Here is a 24,336-nt window from a genome sequence, read left to right as displayed (position 1 = left end):
TTCGATTTTAATACAATTAAAAAAAAAAAAAGTAAATGTTATGCATGGCAATGTTTATTAAACAATCACATTTCATTTAAGCATTAAAATGCAGCAGTCTGGAAAAGCTGCCAGAAACAATGTTTGGCTTCAGAGAAGGCGATTATGAAATTACTTCCAATAAAATTCAAATACTCTCTTGTCTCTTGATTAGTTGAATGCTTTAGACTGGAAGGAACAAAAAGTGCAAATCAGCTGAATGTTACTTTCAAAAGTAAAGTCTTAGTGTCCTACAAGCAGTTACTGAAAGGCCTCACCTCAATCTTTATGATAAAGGACAAAATTCTCCAATTTCTATACAATTATAACTTACTGTAACATTTCAAACAACGTAACATTATTACTAAAACAAAATTAATTTCAGAATATAACTGCAGTATTTGCCTACCATGAGCACCTTTTTTTCCTTTTTTTTTTTTTTTTTTAAATCTGATTTCCTTGACATGAGATGGCATGAGATACATTCTCACTGCAAAACTGGAAACTTACATGGAACAATACAGTTACCACCACTTATAGGAACATGTTCTAGCTTAAGGTAATTTATACCTAAACATACTACTTTTACATGAAAATCTAAGATTCATATTGTGGTATTCTGTTTCTGCTGATACACTTTCAGGAAAGTGACTCATCACAGAGTAGCTAAATGTTGACCTGCAGCTAGCCTTTTGCAAAAAGACTGCCCTTTTGTACATCATCTTTATTGGAGAACTTGTAAAGGAATGGACAAAGGTTAATAGATAACATTTGACATATGGGCAAATTTTAAGCATTTAGAAATCAATTTATTATACTTTTTTTTAAAAAAAATTCAACACGATGATTCATTGGCAGTTGGAAATAAAAACAGAGTATCTTTCTGGCTCCTAAATCACTTGAGAATCACTTCATATACAGAGATAGTGAAAAACAGTGTGATTATCATCTTATAAAGGCTCTAAGAATATGCTTAGCATTTTTCAATTCTTGTAAAAATCTTTAAAAATACTGTGGAAACATGTTCTTATATGTGGGTACTGCTGCTTGAAACTGAACAGTTGGTTGACATCCAGACAACTATTACAATTTTTCAAAAGCAAAGCAGCTTATAAGCATAATAAACAAATGGTCATTTTGCTAAAATTTAGACCTAATTTAGTAATTTGTAGAATGACACTTTCAAACTGTGCAACACAAAATAATGTAGCCAACAGTAACATACAGGTACACCATTTAATATTTATTATATGCATTTTATATACATTATTTTTCAACAGCTGTACTTTTGCTATGTGGTACAATCTTAAAAATTTGCTGATTCATAGTTTGTAAAACAGAAACCTTACAAAACTCATCAAAACTCGCAAACTGATCAGAAAAGTTTTGTGGAAGACTAGAAAAAATACTTTATTGTATTAATCATGCATTACACAAACAAAATCTTTAGTTACACCATAAACTGAAGCACATCTGAAAACAAAATAAAAGCAGGGAATAACTAGTCAAAACACAGCAGATTTATGAATCTTGAATCAACTACTTTTGTATTCTATTTGAAACACAAATAAAAAAAATTTTCACTCCAAAAGTTCTGAAACAAGATTGTTTTTTGGGAGTCAACTCCACTCCAGGTACTTAACCAGAGGAAAAATAATTTCTTGGTTTGCAACTTTAGAATTATCAAATGTCCCATTTTCTCATCTATTTTAGACTGTTCAAAGAGTGCCATAATAGATATACAGGGCCCTTTAACACACTACATAAAAGGATATAAAGACCAACAAAAAGTGAAATAAATAACAATAGGCCATTAGCAAGATGGGTAATCCTTGATAAATAAACTCGTAAATACAGTAAGATGTACAAAATATCACATAGTGATAGGATGCCAAGATTAATTTTTTTTTTCTTTAAAGAGTTCATTCAGGGGTGTTAACCCCTCTGTGTTTCATTTGAACACATTTTACAGTCCTTTATTTATGAAGACAGTTATGCGATGATGATGAATTAGCATCCTTATGCAAGGACTTAGCTGAGCTGTATTAGGCAAAAGAAGGGAAGAGTGTGGTTACACGGCAGCGGGTCAGTGAGATCTCTGTGTTTTAGGGTTCTATAATGCAGAAAAACATTATCAATACAATCTTGAGCACTGTTGTGACAGGCTAAATATATAAAAAGACTTATAAAAACTAGAATTTTATCCAAACATTTTGTGCAACTAATGCTAAAATATTTTAAGTTAAATTTCCTTTTCTTTAAAGCAAAATAAAAGTTTAAAAGGGGAATCTGTGGCATTCAACTGATAAACAGAAGATTACTAAGAGATGAAAAGAAAGCTACTCTTGGAGCTCACTTCCCCCCACAAGAGCACCACATTCCTAACCCTAAGGCAGCACACAGAGTCCAAAATAAAAGTCTTTTTTAAGATCAGACTCCACGTTTGCTTAAAGACACCTAAAGAACAGACATACGCTCAGTTCATATCCAGTCAAGGCTACAAATACTGGTTTTCTTTTTTGTACTTCTCCCCACCCCCCCAATACAGTAATTACAGTTAAATGAATGAGCCTGACATTGTTCAAGATGTGGTGACTTTTCACCAACTTATACCTGCCCCACGTAATAGCCTTCACCCAGGCAGATCAGATGTAGTGTCTTATTGGTAACCTTATCATTGATGGCAGTGACGCATTCCCTCTTTTTTGTCCAAACAGACCTGCTGTTATGATGCAGGTTTGTTCTGCTATGTCACACAAATACTTTGGCAAGGGCATCAGCTCCTGCACTGGCAATATATGCTTTTGATGGATGAAATGCTACATCGTAAATTGATTCATCCAGCTTTTTCCTATGAGCTGTTATTTCTTGCACACATGTCTTGCTGTCCAAATTCCATAACCTAATGGAACAATCATGGCCTGTTTAGGAAAAAAGGAAAAAAAAGACAAAAGACAAAGTTAGATTTGTCAGACACTTAGGTGCATCATAAATGCAAAATTTATAGAGTATACAGAATATAAAAAAACCCCTTACTTCCAGACATTAAATAGATTCCATTAGGATCTACAGCTAGGCTTGTGACAGCATCCAAGTGAGCAACCATAGAATGGATCATTTTACCTAAAAGCAAAATAAACAGTGAATTTCCTGTGAAGTATTGTTTCTTTTCAATAAAATAACATTCCCATTAAATGCAATATAGAATAACACATTTATTTAGATTCCAATAATATCTGAATGATACAATTCTATTAGAAATTACTAAGTTTCAACTGCAGGCTCTTGGATAAGCATATGGATAGATGACACACAACTCTCAAAAAAGCCATTCCCATTATAAGCACTCTTTTTAAAAGCCATCTGGCATCTTTACTGGTAGCAATGACAATGAAGACCAATCCCAAAATGACTGGGTGACAACCTCAATTTTTAGACCCTTTATCAAATGTCCTAATACCTGCCCCAGTAGGACAAAGTGTTGACGAAGCTTTGTAAAAAGAGATTTACTGAGTCATACCAGAGGTCCATCTAGCTCTGTCATTGCTAGAAGAGAGGCTATTGTTGATAAACCAGGGAACAAAATAAAAACAAGGCAACTATAACTGATACTTGCCCAGAATACTCTCCAGCTTCTAATAATGGACTGTTCACTTATGTCACAAACCAGAGATGTTATCCCTGCATTCAACTACTCTTAATGTATTTCTTTTCAGTGACCTCCATTCCTAGACTTTTAATAACCTCTTTTAGCATCTTATGATGCTTTTTGGAAGGAGTTCCAAAATGTTTAACTGCACATAAGAACAACCACCTCTTTCTCTTTTGAACCTGTCACCTGTTGGGGTTTATCAACTGAACCTCAGTTCATATATTGGAAAAGAAAGCAAATAAATCCCTCTAATACCATGAGCAACATGAAGGATATCATCTTTGCCCAGTTCTCTGTTTTCCTGAAGAATCTCAGTCTATTTAGTTTCTAAGGTTCTTCCTGAAGAAGCTAAAAGCTACTGAAGATCTCTGACCATCTTTTTAACCATTCCCTGAAGCATTTTAATTTGACTATAGCCTTTTTGAGATAAGGGAGCCTGGAGTAACAGAAAGTACGCATGTGGATACACCAAGAATTCATACAAAGGTATTAACAAGGATTCTTTTTGTTGTTTATTCCTTTCCTTCCTCCTAACATTCATTTTGCTATTCTGACTGCTAAGCAACAAATCGAAATTTTCATCCAACCTCTTCTTATTAACTCCCGAGGTTTTACCTTGGGTAAGAACAGTCAGCCAGTGATTATTATTTTATATTATAAAGTTTGTTTTTCCTTAGATGCATCATTTCACATTTAGGCACACGGAATTTAATTTGCCTGCTCTTAAGTCTATTAAGATCTTCAGTTCTTCCTCATCAGCCTTCATCTTTAATACCCTGAATTAATGAATGTCAGTAAACTGTCAACATACTGTCCCCTGTCCAGATGATTCATATTATGTTTATTTCTATGTTTTGTTTCCTGACTTTGACCCAATTATTTGTTCATGCAAGATTTTTCTCCTTATTCTACATCTTTGTTTCTTTAAAGGAATAAATTTTAATTTCAGGACAATCATTGCAATGAGTTTAACGACCACAATTCAAATACATACATTCATGGCAGGTGAGAAGAGGAAAAAATGTCTAGCTTTTTGCCTTTAAAACCAAAACCCCTAACACCATCCCCCACTCCACCCAAACCAAACCAAGCACACTTAAAACAGGGGTTTTATACATGTGCTTACTTAAAGTCTGCTTATGCCGATTTATTTTTCTTCCAACTTTGGTAGGATAACATGCAGGAAGTGATTGATAAATTGACAAATGGGAAGTTAATGTTTGTTCTTACAATTATTCCAACCTTTTTGTCATGACAGACTGTGCAGTTTTTCCCTATATCCTTCCTTCCCTTTTTTCCAGATCCATTTCTGTTTTATAAACTTAATCAGCAACTTAAGTGTAATACAGGATTCCATTACAACAATGAATTTAGGGTTATTTCTTGCCCTAATAGGTACTAAGCACTGTTGTTTACAAATGAGAGTTGAAAAATGTAACTGATATATGCTTGAAGTTAAAGGCATGGAAATGATGAAGACAGGAGGAAAATGGCAGACATATTCTATAAATTAGCAAAGCGCTAACGTAGGAACACCTTCTTGTCCGTCACAACTCTCTCTGCCTGTTTTGAAAGAGTATTTTCTGACTGCCAAAGTCACAACTTTTTCATAGAAAAGGTACTGAAGAGGTTTAGCCTTACAAATACCTAAAGTTCTCTTCTGTGTAAAACTGCATCACTAGTAAGTTTTCTACAAATGGATTTTCCCTATGTCCATCCAGATTTACTTTAAACATACTCGTACATACAAATTAGGTTCTCTTTATCCTTACCCGTTTTGTTGTCAAAAAATTTGATGTGTCTATCTTCATGTGCTGTAATAGTTACAGGAAGTGTGGGATGACTTACTACCTTGTTAATATGATTATTCGATTGTACACCTGAAAATAAAATTAAGAAAAATATTCACCTGCCTTAAAGAAAGGGTTAAAGTTAAAATGTGAATATTGTAGCACTACACTTTAGCTTACTATATTAACTAATATTATATAAATAACATTTTAGGAAGAGCATCAATGAATCTCCTAAGAAATAAATAATAGCTTCTTGCTTTACAGGGCGGGGCTAAGCCAGGTAGACTCTAGCCAATATACTGTAAGGTTAAAGCTGTACAAGTGGTTTATACACATGAAAGATTCTTGAGAAAGACAGCAAACAAACCAAGCAAGTACTGCAGCGCAGCACAAGCCAAGTAGAAACAAACTGTGGCACCTGTAATATATGTTTAGCACACACCTCTTGTACCTCCACATCAAAAAGGATTTAGCTTGGGGAAAGAAAAAAGAGACAGAATCCAAATAACTGAAGTCAACCTAACCTATTAGATTGTCAGATATATTTATGTTGTATTTCAAGTTAAAGAAACAATGACTGGTTTAGGATCTCTTTAGAAGTTTTTAGAATACTCCTTAAAAAACCACTTTCTTATCTTGATATGACAGTGTTTTAAGGCTTGTTCTCTTCATTTCTGTTCTTAATTTTTGTTGATTCCATTTAAGATTTCTCTTCAAACTACAAAAGTTATTTCTCCAATTTGTCAGGTTCTTTCTCACTGTCAATGCCAGTTTTTACACAAGCTACCTAAAATATAACTTTTACACAGTTCTGTAACCTGTGCTGAAGTCTTTATATAACCTATTTAATATTCTAAGTATAATCACTAAGTCAACTAGACTACTTGGAGAGGAGAAGCAAATTCTGCCCTTGCATTATTCTTTCAGATCATATTACATAGAAAGGAATGACCAGAAACTGGAGGTTTTCCTTATGGAACACTTTCATAGGTTCAAGAAAAGAAGGGGCCTCTATCTGGAGTCTTATTAGATACATACAATTCTTTAAGAGCTACATCTTTGTAGCACCTTATTTGTTGCAACAGAATTTCTAATATTAAAGGTTCCACAGGATAGAGTGTTTAATCACAACCTGTGTAGAATTCTACACCAAACTAATGTTCTGCTTAATTCACTTATTTACTTATCTTAATATCCTCCACATCAAGGCTATAAAATGAAAAATGTGTTTTAATATGCAATTTAGACAACTGAATCTTGAGAAAACTTAGCTTAGAGAACAAAAACTGTTGCTTTCACTATCTCTAACCGCTTTCAAATCCTGATAATCCACAATCTTTTCCATCGTGTCTGTTCCAAGCATCTTTAAGCATCTAACCAACTTTCGAATTGCATGATGCAGAAGAGGAGCAAAACTTTTTCATTTACTTCACCATATAATATAACTTTGAAAAAGGCATCCCATCCAAGATGGATATTTAATACAAGAGACTTTTACTTACCAGATTCTACTTGTGATGAAAGCATTACCACTGACTGGGATGTTTCTAAATCATAGATAACTGTGCTGCCGGTGTTAAAAGATGCCACCATATGAGCAGGGTCACAACCTATAAAGTCAACTGATGTAGGTATTCCATGCTCTAGAAAGAGAGAAAAATATCTTTAGAAAGAATGAAACACTTTTAAAATTCCTGACAGTTTAAACATTTAGTTTGTTTTATACTCCTACTTTAAAGAAGAAATTCGCTCCCTTCTTTAAAATAATGCTACAGCACCAGGATTACTTTACTAAGAGATCTTTTCCCTTTGGTCCTGTTACCTAAGTTTTGATAAATGGAGATAATGAGCCTGGACGTATCATCAGCTGCCTCATAACAGATTTTCAAAACCACTGCAAAAACTTACCTTTCTCTCCATTGTAAGTGCAAATACAGGGCATTTTTTCTGGTGGGTTCCATAATCTAATAGTGCCATCTGCTGAACAAGATAGTAAGTGATTCTTTACACTGCTGTAAGCAAGACCCCAGACTGCATCTGTGTGAGCAATTAATGTGCCAGCTAGAACGTTTGGCTCTGGAAAAAACAAAAGTTCAGAAATGAAACCTTTTTAGTGAAGAAACATTAAATAAGTATTTCTTGTACTTCAACATAAATTAAATTCCACATAAAACTGTGGAACAGCACTTCCTGTGTAAGCAACAGCTAGAATATTACACAGGAGGTCATTTTGCACAACCACTGCCATCTTTCTCAAAAAAAAAAAACCACCCCCAACCCAACACCCCTCCCCCCAAATATAAACAAACAACCCCCCCCGCCCAAACCAAACCAACAAAACAACCCCACAACTATGTCCCTTCTTCCTGAATGATACACATTTTTTACCACCTCCTCTCTGAGGCAGTTGCTTCTGCCCTCCAGATTCACCATCTTAAAGATGCTTAGTCACAGCCCTTCCTCCGTACAAGGTGCAAACACACCTAACAAAATCAGCTTTCCACTTAAAAACTGACCCTTAATGCTGTTTTTACTCAGCGTACTCTGTTGACACAGGGGCATGCTCTAAAACTCTCAAGAACCCTAATAATTAAACCAAGACTATTTCTGTTGTGGAACAGGGAAACACATTCTTATTTTCTTCTCCCTGATACTTTATAGTTGTCTTTTATAGAGGGGTTTTTAATCTATTCTCTACCAGGCTTTGAGTAGAGAAATGAGAGAAAAAGATAAGTGGAAAGGAATAAAGCCAGATAAATCACTAAAATTTAGTTTTGCAGAAAACTAAAAACTAGTTGGTCTGTTCCATAAGCTCACTCATTACACTGACACAAGGGAGAGAGGAAGAATTATTGACTCTGTCCCATTCAAACTTCAGTGAACCACGGAACTGCACCCTTAGACATTAAACACAAAATGCTGATCACCATCAATGGCAGGAGAGTGATGCACAGTTTTCCAAGCAGTTAACAGCTCTTTAATTTTAGAGACATTGGTTATGGGAACCAAAATGCCAATCAGAAACATAAGACACAGAATTTGATTACACTTATCTTAGTTTTCTGAGAAATTCCTATTAGAAGAAATAAATAATCATTCAAAAATTTTGAATTTTGGTTCAAAGTAGTAAGCATGCTTTTTAAAAAATAAGAGTTATGATTAATTTTTTTCTTTACCATTTACACCTCAGAAATTGCCAGTCTTCCTATTACAGTTCTACACAAAGTATGTCACCAGTGCAAGTGGGAATAAATAATTAACATTTGCCACACACAAAAAAGTTGAAAACACACAATTTAGTTGACAAATGGCAGCTACGTTTCACAAAAGCTCTAGAAAACAGATTAGCATCAAGCAGAAAATTAATGTTGAAGACAATGGTCACAAGTTGTTAATCTTTTAAAAGGTACTTACCATAGGTATCATATGGATCCACATTAGGGCTAGGCATGTTCCACCACTGGATGGTTGCATCAATACCACCACTGAAACACTGTTCTCCATTGGAACTAATTGCCAATGACAATACAGGTCCACTATTGGGAGACAGAGAAAAGTAAGTTTATTGATACTGCCTACAGGATAGAAGTGAAAATCTGGCTATCTACTTTAAAAAAAAGTTGGATTGGATTAAGTAGTTAAAAATATATTCAAACTCCAAAGAAACAATTCTGTTAAAACCTTTAAGTCTCAACAAGTGATACCTTGTTAAGATATCCTCTGTTAAAATATTCATAACAAATTAACTAAAACTATCCAAATTCAAGCAATTCAAAGAACACCACCTTATTTCTCAGAAGCAACAGTAATTACACCTACAAACAGTGAGTTTTTACAGTGCACCTACGCCAATCTAATAGCTAGCTGTGCTAGAGGTGGTTGTAGCCCCCCCACCCCCAACTATTTTCTCATCCTATTTTAGGAACTGAGTAACCTATGCCCCAGTAAACTGGTTCAGAAAAATGATCCTAGAAAGAGTACTTTTGGCCAAGGTTAGACTTTTACTGGTTTAACTTTGTCAACCTGTTTGCTGTGATACCAGACAAGCACAAGCTGTAGCCCAAAGGAAGGAGCAGGTCTGCTCCTTTGGACACACTATTGTAAAACCGTATCCCCAAAATTAGATGCCTGGCTCATTTGACAGGCCATGCTCAGGATATAAGGAGTCTACCAGTTGTTTAAGTGCAGATGAGAAAACCAGAATTACATATTTGAAGATGGTGAAAAGGAAGACTATTGGTTGAATCCATCTATGTATTTGGCAAAGGGAAGAACGAAGCTGAGCTGAAAAGGAATGTTGCTCAAAGCCTGCCTGAGGGGAAAAATAGTAAAATTACTTTGTTACCAGTCTCACTGGAAGTCACAGGGTGGGGATGGCTCTGTATCAAAACATCCCCAATCCTTAGCTTTTGGTATTCAGCAACAAAAGCCCAAATATTAGCCCAAATTTAGAAAACAAAAGAGCTCTGAAGAATTCAATTGGTCAGTGACCTTCTATCACTCAAAAGACCACTTGTATTTAAACATGAGGACAAATTAGTCACCCAGTCCTAGGGAAGTGTGTTTTACGCTTTAGCTAATAAGAGCAAAAATAGGACATCAGGTTCTATCAAGTGGCTTAATAGGAGGAGGAGGGTGATGATAGTATGTGTAGCTTTCCTAATACAAACTAATTTCTCTCTCTCTTTTTTTTTTTTTTTTTTTTTTTTTGTCGAGGCCAGCACAGGAAGTGTAATCCCCTTCCACACTTAATCAAAGAGCTCTCATGAAGCTTACCTGCTAACTGAGTTGGAGACTGGATCTTTAGTTATATAAGCAAAGTACACTCAAACTACTGTGACTGGCTATGGGCTGCGCATTTTGTCTTGCCTTCTTATTGGAAGGAAGCAGAATTCAAAATTAGCACCTGAAACTCAGGCAGTAATAAAGCAGTTAATATGTGTTGAAAAATCACTAAGAGTTTTACGAATCCCAGCTCAACTTGCAAGTTTTATTAACATTGTTTAAATCAGGTTAGCTCAATGTCACCATATGCCACAACAAAGATCCTTCCTTGTTTCAGACTAGTTTGTGCAATCTACTTTCCCAACACCTTGGGCTGGACTGCAATCAGAAATGAGAATATATGTTATAGCATGTAATGAACCACCATCTGCACACAAAGCAGGCAAACTTGAGATGGGAAAGGAAGAAGCCTGGGTTGACATTGCAAGAGAACTGACTGTAGCTATCAGAACTTTACTCAGGTATTAATCAACTTTTTGATGACAATTATTTCACTGGTTTCCAACTTCCCCCAGCCCTGACAGGCATACGCATGAATTAATACCCATGCCCTATCTACTACTTTGGCCTACCCTGGCAATGAAATTTTATCTCTTATTCTTGTTCAAGGCCCTAAAAAATCCAGAATCCTCCTAGTCACTTGCTCAATCTCCTGATTTTTCACTTACTGAATCTGCACTCAATGGGGTTTTTTTTTGGTCCTGATGATTGCATCTGTACTTTTAATTTCTTAGACCTGTATCTGAAGATACTAGGTAAGACTAATAAATTCTACCTTATTTATCTTCTTCACATATTATATATAAAATCCATAGTACAAGACATGGACATCACTCAGATGATTTCATTATCACCTTCTACATCTATCCTTTCCATTGCAACTAACCACATTTGCCACTTTCTGTTCTTGTGTTGTGTCCTGGTTTCAGCTGGGATAGAGTTGATTGTCTTCCTAGTAGCTGATGCAGTGCTATGTTTTGAGTTCAGTATGAGAAAAATGTTGATAACAGACTGGCGTTTTCAGTTGTTGCTAAGTAGTGTTTAGTCTAAAGTCAAGGATTTTTCAGCTTCTCAAGCCCAACCAGCAAGAAGGCTGGAGGGGCACAAGAAGCTGGCACAGGACACAGCGAGGGCAGCTGACCCAAACTGGCCAAGGGGGTATTCCATACCATGGGATGTCCCATCTAGTATAGGAACTGGGAAGTGGGGGCGGGGGATCGCCGCTCCGGGACTAGCTGGGTGTTGATCGGCAGGTGGTGAGCAATTCCACTGTGCATCATTTGTATATTCCAATCCTTTCATTATTACTGCTGTCACTTTATTAGTGTTATCACTATCATTAATTTCTTTTTTTGTTCCAGTAAACCGTTCTTGTCTCAACCCATGAATTTTACTACTTTTCCCGATTTTCTCCCCCATCCCACTGTGGGAGGGCGGGGAGTGAGTGAGCGGCTGTGTGGTGCTTAGTTGCTGGCTGGGGTTAAACCACAATAGTTGTCATGGTCTGTGCAGTTCACGACAGGGACTCAGTATTGACCTGTTTTTATTGACCTGTTTTTACAAAGTTTAAGGACCTTGTCTATACAATGTAAAAATAGAATACATTTGTGGCTTTTACACTGAAGTGTCTTATGAATCCATGACATAACAATACATTTATCAAGCGTTAATTATGTCAAACACTTACATGTGGGCCCTAAATGTGTAGATGGGTTCTACATCTAAAGAGGCACTCCTGAAAGAGAAAGGAAGAGTTATTACATTACATGAAATCTCTGCTGAAAAACTCTGAAACCATTTAAGAGTTTAATCAATTTCAAAGGCATTTAAAACACAACTGATGTTTTATAAAAACCCATATACTTGCTTTTTGGCAGGAACCGTTTTCTGCAGATTCCAAAGTTTTAGAGTATGGTCCTCAGAGGCTGTAACCAGCACAGGCTCTACAGGATGAAAAGCTAACGCCCGCACTCCATCAAAATGACTGCGTAGCGTATACTTAGGGTTCCATGTCTTTCGGAAGGCATCTTTATTAGCTGGCAGCTTAAAAAAAAGGAAAGGAGTAATTTTATCTTGGGTTTAAAAATATATATAATATATATCTCCCTGTATTTTAGGAAAAGAGGCTATTTTTGATTGAGCTAATATACATTCAATCTTAAGTTTGCATTGATCTATTGATCTGTCTATATGCATCTATAACTCCCTATCTGGCATACAAGGTAGTCTGCAAATTTTTCTATTGTAATAGTTTCTTTCATCCCAGAGTGGAATAGAGTACAATGCTGAATACACAGACAATAAGCCTTGATTTTCAAAAACTGGTTTTAATCCTTTTGTGCAATGATACTTTAATTCTTCTTCCTCGAAGAAAGATAAAGGTTTGTTTCCTTGCTTATCATGTTGTCTACACCCAAGGAAGAGATTACAACTGTCAAAAGCTCATTTATCACTTAAACACAATAAAAATGAGCTTCAGGTGCCTAGTGAGCGATCTTCCTCAGATAAGTAACTTGACTGAAAATGACAGGAAACATATGTAATACCTAAATACTTCTACATGTGAAGGTATGTACACAGAAATAGGTAAACCAAATTTCAATACACATTTGTCATGATTTTAAACATAACATTACATATGAATATATTTAAAACTCATTAAAGACTTTAAAACATATTTACGAGGCAATAACTTAGTTGCTATACATTTATATATTGTGAACATCCAATTTATACTTGTAACCTATAGACTGTTGGGCTAAAATACAAAAGTTACAGCTGCTTAATATTAATTATAGGTAACTCAGATGAATTACCAGAAAACTTCAAACTCTTCTAGTGACTGCAAGAGACTAATTTAGAGCTTTGAATACCATCTACATTATGCAGAGAACAGACCCTTAAAAGACTACATCCCATTTGTCCTAAGCCTCCATCATAAGGAGAAATACATGTGCAGGTACTTCTCTCTTCCCCTCAAGTAATTATAAAGGGAGTTTAGAAAACTGACTTTAATTAGATGACCAAAATTAGCAAACTAAGAATGAATGGAAACAAATGCTATCCTCTGCCTTACATACTATCTGCTCACCATGCAATGGTTAAAGCATGTTTCTTAACTGTAGGCCAGAATCTCTCAGTATCCCAAGACACTTTCAGCAACACTATTAAGAGATTAAAATCTCCCATAGCTAATAAAATCTTAGTAACTTATATCTGTCAGGACTGAAAATAAAAATCAGATCATAAGGTACATATATACTATAATAAGTATTCTTGGACCAAATCTATATCCTGGATTGAATTAGCACTACTCACTCAAACTAAATTTGATTCTATCCAATCAAAATAAATAGAGAGGTTCAGACAATAAAATGTACTGTTCTGAGTTTCAGATGTGCAGACATTTGCTGTTCCCTTATATTAATGTAAATTTCTGTCCTAAGTGCAAACTATGCCAAATTCAAATCAAGCAACAGAAGCTTGTTATACCAGACATGTAACCTGGATTTTTTATTTTAATACGATCCAACAAATACATTTCATAACAAAGCATTTTGTTTCCAATCTACTTCAGAGTATACTGAATACCACAAAATTTTTACTGAGATTTAAGTTATTTATCACTACACTGCATAATATATACGAGCTCCATAAAAAGCATAATCTTTTGTTTCATGGAACAGAGTGGAATTCTGGATAGAAACTTGATAGATTTTAAACTTGATAGATATCAGACCAAACTTCATATTTATTTACCTCCCTGAATCTAAAGTGGGTAAGAGAAGGGAAAGGGAAGAAAAAGGGAAAAAAAAAAAAAAAAAAAAAAAAAAAAAAAGGTATTTTTCTAGCAAACAGAGTCCCTCGATATTTTTAATCTTCATTATGTAATGTATTCATCCACCTGGCTGGCTCATGTTGCCTCATGCACCTCTGGTGATCTGGGGCTTAGAGAACTTAAAGCCAAACATTTAAAACAGCAACGGCTAATTTTACCACATGTTGTTATGTCCCATTTCTTTGGGCGTGACATGCATCCACACCACACTGAATTCTATTACAGTTGTGATGAAGAGTCATTCAAGAAAACCAGGACTGAATACAGTGGTCCTTATTTTTCAAAAAAAAAAAAAAAAAAAAGGAAAAGATTTCATTAAATCTTTTTTGTTAAAATGGCTGTTGCAATGGTAATTTCGTTCTCAGCAGTTAAGAGGAATCTGCTAAATTGCAAGGTACAGAATTTACAGAAGTTATGAAAAACAAGGTACATTTCCTTTAAGTATAGCTTTAAAGCCTTGATATTTTTTAAACAGACTTGAGCATCTTGGTTCTTTTAGAAGACACCACATGCACCTTCCTAGAAATCTAGTTATATATAAGCCAATTTTTTCTTGTTTAATTCTTTTCCCCCCATCCATGTTTCCAATGAATCTTGACATCCACACTGTAAGAGTAAGAGAACAACTGACACATCTTAAAAAGAGATCCCTGCAACCTCTAAGAAAAAAAGCTATCCAGTAGTGTATTTCCAAGAAAAACACACTTCAGAAAAACACAGTCAAGGACTTGGAAAAGGGATTTCCTGATTACAAAGGATAAATATGAGATACAAAATGGACCAGAGGTATAATGGAAAAGTAGTAAAATGTGACACTGTATATCAATATTCTAAAGTCTGAGATCTCAAAAGCCTCTCAAAACAGAAGGCATGGACACACTGCCCCCATCGAGTCTTAATGTTCTACTGTAAATGCCAAAATGATAAAGTTGTGAGAAGACAGACTATGGAACCATACAGCTTCACTAGCTCCTTCTCCCTTTTTCCCTGAACTTTAGTGGACTTTACTAAACAGGACCAAGAGGGATCAGCTGAAACTTTGATCGTAGTCCCCTCTCAGCAAACAGCCATAGAGTAGATGCTTAGAATAATGGAGTCTACCAAACCCAACAGTTGTTGTTCCCTCACCCAAAACCACCAAACAAAAACTCTGTCTAGGTCAGGAGACACAAAACACTTTACACATCCTAAAAAACCTTTACCACAAAATTTCCTTAAAATTAGAGCAAAACAAAAAACATACAAACCATACACCACAAGGAACTGCTAAACAGATTACACTTGCTCAAGCTAACCTAAGAAAAATAGCTTTTGTCTTCATTTTGTTTGTCTGTATAGAAACACAGGCAAGCAACCTATTCATTCTGCCTTGTAGTTCCTTTAAGTCTGGTTTGCTCGTGGTTTACACCTGAGCTAAACAACAAAAAAACCCCCCAAACCCCAACCGAACAAAAAAACCCCTGACACACACACACACACGAAAAAGAAACCCACAAAAAAAAAGAAAGAAAGAAAGAAAAAAAGAATAAAAAAGACACCAGGGAAGGAAGCTCTTCCTTGCCCCTGCAGTCAACAGAATCCTTAACGGCATAGCAAGGAGACATGTATTTCCCTATCTCAATCAACTACTCACTCACAGCAAACAGAGGAATTAGAAAGCAATAATTAGTAACTGTAGTCAGAGTCTTTTAATGTTTAATGTTATTTTTTTTCTTGATAATGTGACTGATTGGATAGTTCCAAATTTAGATGCTCTGATAAATGAGGACTTTCCATTTTGCAGCCAGTCCTACAGCAGAAAACCACCACCACCCTGTGCAGCTATGCAATCCAAGAACATACAAATGGGAGCATTTGATTTGGTAACAATTATTACTCCCTCAGCATACAAACAACTACAAATACTGAGGCAATATATAAAGAACTAGATAACAAAAAAGACAGGACTTGAGATGATTGTACTGTATTACAGATGACTACTCTTGTGGACAAGTTGTGCACTAAATCATTCACGTAAGAAAAATTTTCAGCTATAGTTGAAGTTCTTAAGATTTAAAACTTAATTCCCATCCTGTCCACATATCCTCTCCTTTTCAAAATACAACACTCATCAAGGAGCAATGCCTGAAAGCTAGTGGAACCGTGTTGTGGCTTTATTTATTCATGCACTATAACGGCTCACACAAGCTATCTGAAGAGCATAGACCTATTGGGAGCAAAATGCCAGAAGTGGCACTATTAAGTGTTTTGGGGCTTTTTTGTTATTTTACTTAAACATTAACTTTGCTTAACATTATCTGCTTATCTGGAGATGCACTGGAAAAGGAGGTAGCTTCAGCTAAGCTCATTGGGGCATGAGATTAAGATGTCCTACAAGTACAGCATTACAGGTACAAAGTAAGACATGGTCTTATTGCACTGCAGATCCATAGTTATGTGGAAACAACTTCAGAAATTAAGAACTATCATTGAATTTTTAACCTGAAGGAACACCGTGATGGAGAAGTAAGAGCATCTGAATTTCAGTCTCTTCAGATCCATGACAGGACAGACATTTCCTTCTTAAATAAAAATTCTTTTCATCTGTGTTATTTGATACTTCAAGTTTATCTCTTCTGACACATGAAGAAGTCAGAAGCTACCACGCATTTTTCAGATATGCTTTAAAAGATAGCAGATAGGCTAAAGGCACTGGGAAAGGAGGACTGAATAGGAAGCCAGGAAACCAAGTGACAATTCCGGTCAATCACTTCTCATTCCTATTTGGTGAATGATCCAGTAAGAAAGCAAAAACTTACTTCTGTCAGATATTAAAGCATGAGATAACCTCTCCCCACACACCTCCCAAATCAAGCTGCAATTAAAGAGCCTCTAATGAAGGGTCTCAGTGAGAAAATTTTGAAAATTCAACTACACTGAAGCAATAAGATCATCTTCAGCTACAGGATCACTGACACCTTCAACGAATTTGTGAGGTACTGCCTTCTGCTGCAAATTCCTTATTATCTCAGGCAGTATTTTGTACTTGCATATTTATCACCTCCATTCTCTGCTTTAAGTTTCCCAAGAGTAAAGGCAACTCCAAGTTATATTCTGCATCACTCTTTGCACAACAAAAACTGTATTGTCAGGTTTGTCAGAAGTACCACACATTCTCCTGAAACAGTTTGATCAGTTGGTGTCAATTATATTATTCACTGTAATGCTTCCCGAGTTTGTCTTGGCTCACCTGTAAATACTCCTCCTTCTTGGAATAAGCAAAATGGCTACACAGTTTTACTTCACAATAGAGAATAATATATTGCAAAGTTGCAGTGTTGCAGTCAAGCATGACAATCAAAACCAATCTTGCTTCTGAAAGTCTCCCACAGGCCATCCTTTAGACACCAACTTTCCCTATACTACTACAGTTCTTGAACGAGACATCACAAATTCCTTCTTTTACATCAAAGACATTCTTGCAATCCCTTTAGCATAGAAAGTAGTATGGCATATATTTGCCATTAGGGCATCAGAACATATTAATGATTGCATTATTTTGATCCAAGATACTTCTAGCTCAGCATCAGCCTCTGATAGTAGCTAAAAACAACCAAAAATGCCTAAGAAAAAGTACAATGATAGTGATGCTGATTCTCTCTGTTCTTCTAGACTGCTACCATTTCAGCCCAGGAACTTCCTGTTTCTTCTATGTATATAGTAATTCTTAGTGGAGAGCTAATTGGAGAACAACAGATAATAATGACCTATAACAGAGATATAAAGTATTCTGCTAATACTGGAGTTGTACAGATACTGGAACTTATGCTATTATATTGTGATTGATAATCATTCTCATAACATTAAAAACAGCCAACCAAGAATGGAGCCATGCAAAACACAGTATTACAGACCAACCCTAGGGGTCACCATACTAATTAGTCCATGCATTAATTGTCCAGCATACAGGTTGATTTGGGATTTTGGTGGGCAGAAGAGGAAAGAAGAGTGCTTAACAAATATTTTAGATTTTTAAAAGCAAAAAGAATCAGAAAACCCTGTGGTTATGAACATGTGCCTTAAGAACCAAATGTCACGTTACCTTTATAAATTTAATGAAGGGCAAGTGTGAACCACCAGACCTTGGTACTCCAAAGTTCTGAACTCAGGAACAGGACAGACATAGAATGTAATGCAACTGCAAAAACAATTTGTGATCTAATCTCACAACCGTGGCTGCCTCACTACTGAAAGTATACCATTTAGGTTTTTGATGCCTCATAGTTACTGTCAATAAAATGGGAATAATACTTAAATAAAATAAAATAATCAATTGACAAGTTCAGAAGCTTGATTTGAGATTCTAAACTGCTTTAAAATAAGTATTTTTTCCTCATGTAAGTTAGCATTAAACCAAACATTTCTTAATTCTTTGATGAAGATACAGGCAGGAGCATTTAGAAGTTATTCAACCAGGTAAATACAGCACTACGTACAACAAACCCCCAAACTATTCAACTTCATAATTCCCAGGGGGATTTACTACTAGTTAGGAGTAGTAGTTAAGAACATCCAGTTCTGGATATTTCAAATTTAAGCTGCCTTAAACCATTCATAATTGAAGCTTTTGAAAAACTTTTCTTTGAAGTCCATTTGTTCATAGATTTCACTGGAACTTCAAAAAAAAAAAAAGTGATAATTTTCTAAACAATTGTACATGACCCTCAAGTCAGACACATTTTACATGTGATTACACAAGAGATTTAGCTAGACAGGCAAAATCCTGAGAAAATTAGGATGCAAAGAGCTGAAACTGAACTCTGATATTAAGTTATCTGATTTCCCGGAAGTGTTATGTCATTTGAAATGAAACAGACAACCTGAGAATTAATCTTTACTGTGAACAGGATGATATATTATACAAATTTAGAATGTACTCCAAATATTTAAAAAAGCTCTTTCATTTATTTTTATACAGTCCAGTAATAGAAGGATGGGTAATTAACATTTTCATCTGTTATTCAGGAAATAGAACTATGTAACATAACACCCTGCAATAACTGAGAAATCTACGTATTAGCTCTTACTTCATTACAGCAATTAATAATCCTACCAGTTATAAATACTGAAGGAGAACTATGATTAAAAAAAGGTGTGTTTTCACACACAAGTATTTTCAAACCCTGTAAAAACTACAAACAATTTATTTCTTCACTTTGCAGATTCTAAGATTTTAATAAAATCCCTATTAATGGTTTCCAGTACAAATACCATGTATCTAACTTGAAAAGTTACAGAAACAGAGAGGTACCTTACCAACAAAACAATAATAAAAAAAACCCCAAACCAATCACAATCCAAAACCACAAGACACTTTAAATACAATACAATATATAAGACTTACCTGAACACTTCCCTAACCAGACATCAAATGTTACTAGCCAATGAAAAATTCACATAACACTATTGGTAGTAGCTTAATAAATATAGTCAAAGGAATGTCAGAACACTCTGGATTATACAAAAAATACACCCTAAAAGCTTACCTCTGAAATATACTACTATATATAGGCTATGCTGTTAACACTACATAAACATAAAGGGGAGAGCAAAGAAATAAGTTAATATCGATATTTGTGTTTTATGTCATTTCTTCTCAATACTCCATATCAGTGTATAATTTCCATTTTTGTTCAAATTCATGTTAAGATGTCAATCTGTATTTTATGTCATAACACATTCTCCCAGTGACAATATCTGAATTAAATTATTTAAGTAGAAAACAAACAAGTCATCTCACTTAATTCTGATTACCCAAATTACTTAGCCCATTCACAAGGTGCTCCCTCCTCCTCCCAAGTATATAGTTTTTGCTAATGAAACCTCTGTTCTCTGCATCTGTAATGTTCAGGGTGGGGGAGAGGGGAGCCAACTATTACTGATTAAACTGTATAAAGAATTTTAAAATAAAATTGCACTTACATCATAACTATAGTCTGCATCATTTGTTACTGTCAAGTCTGCAAGGTCTCCAAGGCCCAGTACACTTAACAACACATCATCAGAACCCATAATAAATGACTTGCCTCCTCCAGGTGGAAATGTTATTGGCTCAGCTACAAAGAACAAAACAGTTTCTTTAAGTCTCAATGTAATAATTCAAACTGATGAAAAACTGCATTATTCATCACTTAAAAGCAAAGCAGTGTTTAAAACTGAACTTTTATGCACTACATACTGCCCCAACTAAAAAAACAAAAGAGCATGAAGACACGCACACATGTGCAAACACACACACATATACTAAATACACAATTTGCATATCATGCTTTGTCATTTGCTTTCAACTTACTTTAGAGGTGTTCAATATTACTGCCAAGTGACTTGACTGACACTACTTTACATTGCAAAATCAAATGTACGTCCCCGGTCTCCAAATTCTCAGCTAAATATTTCATTCACTAAACCATGCTACCTGCCTTCTATCCATTTGCAAATAAGTCTCTGAGCTTTATAGTAGTCAAATATCTCTACTTGCATGTATTTTTTTTTACCTCTCAGGCTAAAGGCCTCCTGCAAAACATCTCTCTCTGATTTTTTTTTCCAGATGATTAAAAAGATGAAAAACATCGTGAATTCCCTCTCTTATTTTCTCAGCATGATTTTGGATTCTAATTTAAAATACACTCAAATTATATTTATGATAGCTAGCTGTGCCTTCCCCAAACTAAAATTTAACATTTCTGTTAATTATGAATTAGAATGAATACAAATTATATATAACCATTCATTCTGAATTCACATCTGAATAATACAGTTTCAAATATTCACCCATTTTTTTTTACGCTCTTCAACAATTTTGTGTATCTCCTTCTACCCACAAATATCAATTTAGCAGCAAGGAATAGGAATAAAGGCTTAAATGTTGTAATACTTGAGCATATTTTAGAAGCTGCTTTTACTTATCAGTATTCCTTTCCATGCAAAAATTGGGACGCTTGTTAGGTAGAGTACTTAAACGTTAGCTATGTGTAAACTTTAGCTAAGTGCAAACATCTGCAAAATATGTTAAATAGTATTTGACATCTTTAAAAAATAAACTTGCTTGACTTTTGGATTTCACTGATTTGGCAGAAAGTTATGATCTCACTTTAATGCCACCCCTTCTTTCTAATCCTCTCACAAAACCGTTGAAATTCAGAGAAAGTAACGTTTCCAGATCTGAAAAACATCCATATCCTGTTTTTTGTCTCACAAGAAGAGTTCCAAACAAGAGGACTAATAATCAACACATTCCTGTTTTGAACATGCATCTTTTATTATTCTGTATCGTCACTATCTGACTGGTAACCTAGTTACATTCCATTCCAGCTGAAGAAAAGTAACCAAGACCAGGTGTAAAGTTATAGATGTCTGGCATCATTGCTATGGCTACGCAAAGAGGAGCCACTCCAGCTAGATTAAAAAAAAAAAAAAAAAAAAAAATCACTTCTCAGGAATAAAACAAGTTCTAATGCTTGAGAACTACTGCTATTAAAAAATGTTACCTTATTGGCACAGGCAACACAAATGCATGAGAGGATCTAAGAATATCATCTATGTAAGAATAAAGACTACTGTTCCTACAATTGCATAAAAAGAGCAAATCGTATTCTAACTATGTACAATCACCTCTTTTTAAAACATTCACAATCCATACAAAGGTCTTGACTCATCAGAATGCTACATTTTATTAACAGCCAAAATAGCTTACCATGCCCTTACATGGACAAGCTTTTTATTTCTGTTAATATTTTACTAAAACTTTCAATCTGACAGTCTATTCTAAACCACTCATATTTCAGAAAAAGCCATAATCCTGGAAAACACCTTATTATTTTCCACGTTCCCAGCTACTTCCCTTACTATTGGTTTTTAGGCTCGGGGGGGGAGAGCATCCAGTCATCCATGCTTATTAGATGAGACCAGAATTTCTAAGGACTGATTTCTTAGTGAAAATGTCCAAGCTCAGTAAAAAAGCAGAAACAAACAATACTTTATATGAAGTAAGAAATAAAGTAACATCAGAAACGCTCTCTGGCCAAACCTAAATTGTGAAATCCTCAAATGAATAACAATTAGCCTCTCAATTACTTCAGAGACCAAGTTTTTCCTGGTTCTTTTCTGACAGAAACAGAGTGGCAGAACAAAAAAAATATATAGGCTACAAAAGAAACTGGGGGGGGGGGGCGGGGGGGGTGTGCTGTTGTTATCGTTGTTTGGTTGATTTTGTGTTTAGGTTTTTTGTTTTGTTTTTTTCCCTCTTTTCTCCGAAGACTACAATACTTTCATTTGGAATTTCCAAACCTGGCTTGCCTCTACTGTCTTTACAAGGTCCCAGCCTCCCAAACACAAGTATCTATTTACAAGTCCAAGCTCCCAAGTCATTACAGAACAGAGCTGCTGATCACTGGGGAAAGGAGGCAAAATGCTCATTTTAAACTTGAGGACACTTTCCATCCCTGTTGTGATGCTGTGACTCCTATTTGATCTTTAGGACTGGCCCACAAGGTTTAAATAAGCCCCCGAACTTGTCATACTAATTCTTTGTGACATTAATGTCATCTGTCCTTAACAGATCAACTTTCATATACTCTATGCTAAAAATGAAGTACTACCACAGAAAAACACTACCACATTAAGAGTCTATATTATAAATTTATCAAGCTTTATTTGCATCAGAGGTGAATATGCCTTTATTTAAAGCTTCAAAATTAATGCTATCCAAAATTCAGAAGCATATTTCTCAATATTAAAGTTGCCAATATGTATGTATATGTTGTATAACTATGTTAGTTTATTTGCAGGTTTTACTATTTTAAAATAAGACATATTCAAAGTTTAAAAAATGGCTGCAAGCTGTTTTTATATAAAGAAAAGGCAGAAAAGTAACACAATGAAAGATGCATGATGTTACAGCTACTAAAAATAAAGACCCACAACTCTGCATACCAAACAAAAACAACGCATCAATAGATATATGCAAATGATAAAGTTAAATAAATTACTTATAGAATGCTTTTCATCTTTAAAAAAAAATCCAGGTATTTTTCTAACACACACAGTACAATATTATACTCATAGCATAATATATGTGTTTGACTGAGTTTGCAACCAATAAATATCAAGTAAAAATTTAAGTGAAGGTACACGTTTCTTTGTACATGAAACTAGGTGGAAAAAAAATGCAATGATTAAATATTTGCCTGGCCAATCCTAACCAGCACTTCTTACCCTCAAGTTCTTGACATCATACATAATTAAGTCAAAATCAAGCAGTAGTATTTGTACAGACTGAAACTGCTTTATCTCTACTCAGATATGTATGTTCTCATATATGCTGCTGTTGTCTACTATACAACAGGGACATCTTAATGTTGTTTTCCAGAAAGTTAATACATGGTACACCAAAAGCAGCAGTTAATGCCCAAGCAATTAGCTGTTACTGCTATTTTTAGTCAATCTGTAGATTGACACTCCCACAACCTATAGATATTAAAAAAGAAAAACAACCCGTCAAAATAATAATACTCTGTACAATACATTGGATGGAGAATCATGATGCATTTGATTCTGCTTCTGAAAGTCATGCAATATGGTGAGATGGAAACCCCAGTTTCTTACGGCCAAAACTATAAAGTGTAATTACAGCAAAACGATTTTCCCTTCATATTTAACCAGGCACTTGAGAATGAGAAAAAAACCCAAACCAAAACCCACACCTTTAGAAGTATAAAAGATATATTCCCAGCCAATTAGAACCATAGTTTACTTTCCTCCCTGAATGCCCTCCTCCCCCCTCAAGAAAAAAAAGAAGAAAGTGAGCTTAATAACACTTTGTTCTCTATACAAAACCAAAATTATTAGACTCTATCTCAGAACTGTAACACTTCAGATTGTAGCACAAACCTTATGTACAGTCACAAGAACATTACGGCTTGGTAACATTCATCAGCATAGGCTAGTATGTTCCAGCAAGAAAGCCTAAAGTTGTCTGCAAAACCTTAGCTTTTAAAAGACAACCGTATAAATAACTGAGCAAAATCTGCATTTGGTCTTGTTAACAAAAGATCTAGAATCTAGAAGGGATTGAGAGACAACACTAAGATTGTTTGCTTGCAGCTGTGCACCATATGGTACAAAACCCCCAAAAGTCGCGTAGCATTCAGGATAGAATTTCTCATCAAACAGCAAAATTTACACTCTAATATTCAAGTTTAAAAGTTATGCAA

The 24,336-nt window shown here is 35.1% G+C and overlaps 1 protein-coding gene across 4 annotated transcripts in view; it reads right to left on the bottom strand.

Annotated features, from left to right (window-relative positions):
- Window positions 1-322: 322 nt before the first annotated feature.
- The window catches only part of STRN3 (striatin 3), a 69,125-nt gene continuing 45,111 nt past the window's right edge, over window positions 323-24,336 (bottom strand). For all 4 annotated transcript variants that reach the window (XM_075030339.1, XM_075030341.1, XM_075030342.1 and 1 more), the window contains 9 exons: window positions 20,048-20,181; window positions 12,116-12,291; window positions 11,936-11,983; window positions 8,878-8,999; window positions 7,372-7,539; window positions 6,966-7,106; window positions 5,443-5,550; window positions 3,055-3,141; window positions 323-2,939 (listed from right to left, as the gene is read on the bottom strand). In XM_075030339.1, coding sequence (XP_074886440.1) covers window positions 2,770-2,939; window positions 3,055-3,141; window positions 5,443-5,550; window positions 6,966-7,106; window positions 7,372-7,539; window positions 8,878-8,999; window positions 11,936-11,983; window positions 12,116-12,291; window positions 20,048-20,181 — 1,154 coding nt within the window. In that variant the 3' untranslated portion in view covers window positions 323-2,769. The remainder of the gene's footprint in view (window positions 2,940-3,054; window positions 3,142-5,442; window positions 5,551-6,965; window positions 7,107-7,371; window positions 7,540-8,877; window positions 9,000-11,935; window positions 11,984-12,115; window positions 12,292-20,047; window positions 20,182-24,336) is intronic.

This window comes from Buteo buteo, chromosome 6 (genome assembly GCF_964188355.1).
Source record: "Buteo buteo chromosome 6, bButBut1.hap1.1, whole genome shotgun sequence".
NCBI lineage: Eukaryota > Metazoa > Chordata > Aves > Accipitriformes > Accipitridae > Buteo > Buteo buteo.
This window is presented reverse-complemented; position numbering and strand designations above follow the sequence as displayed.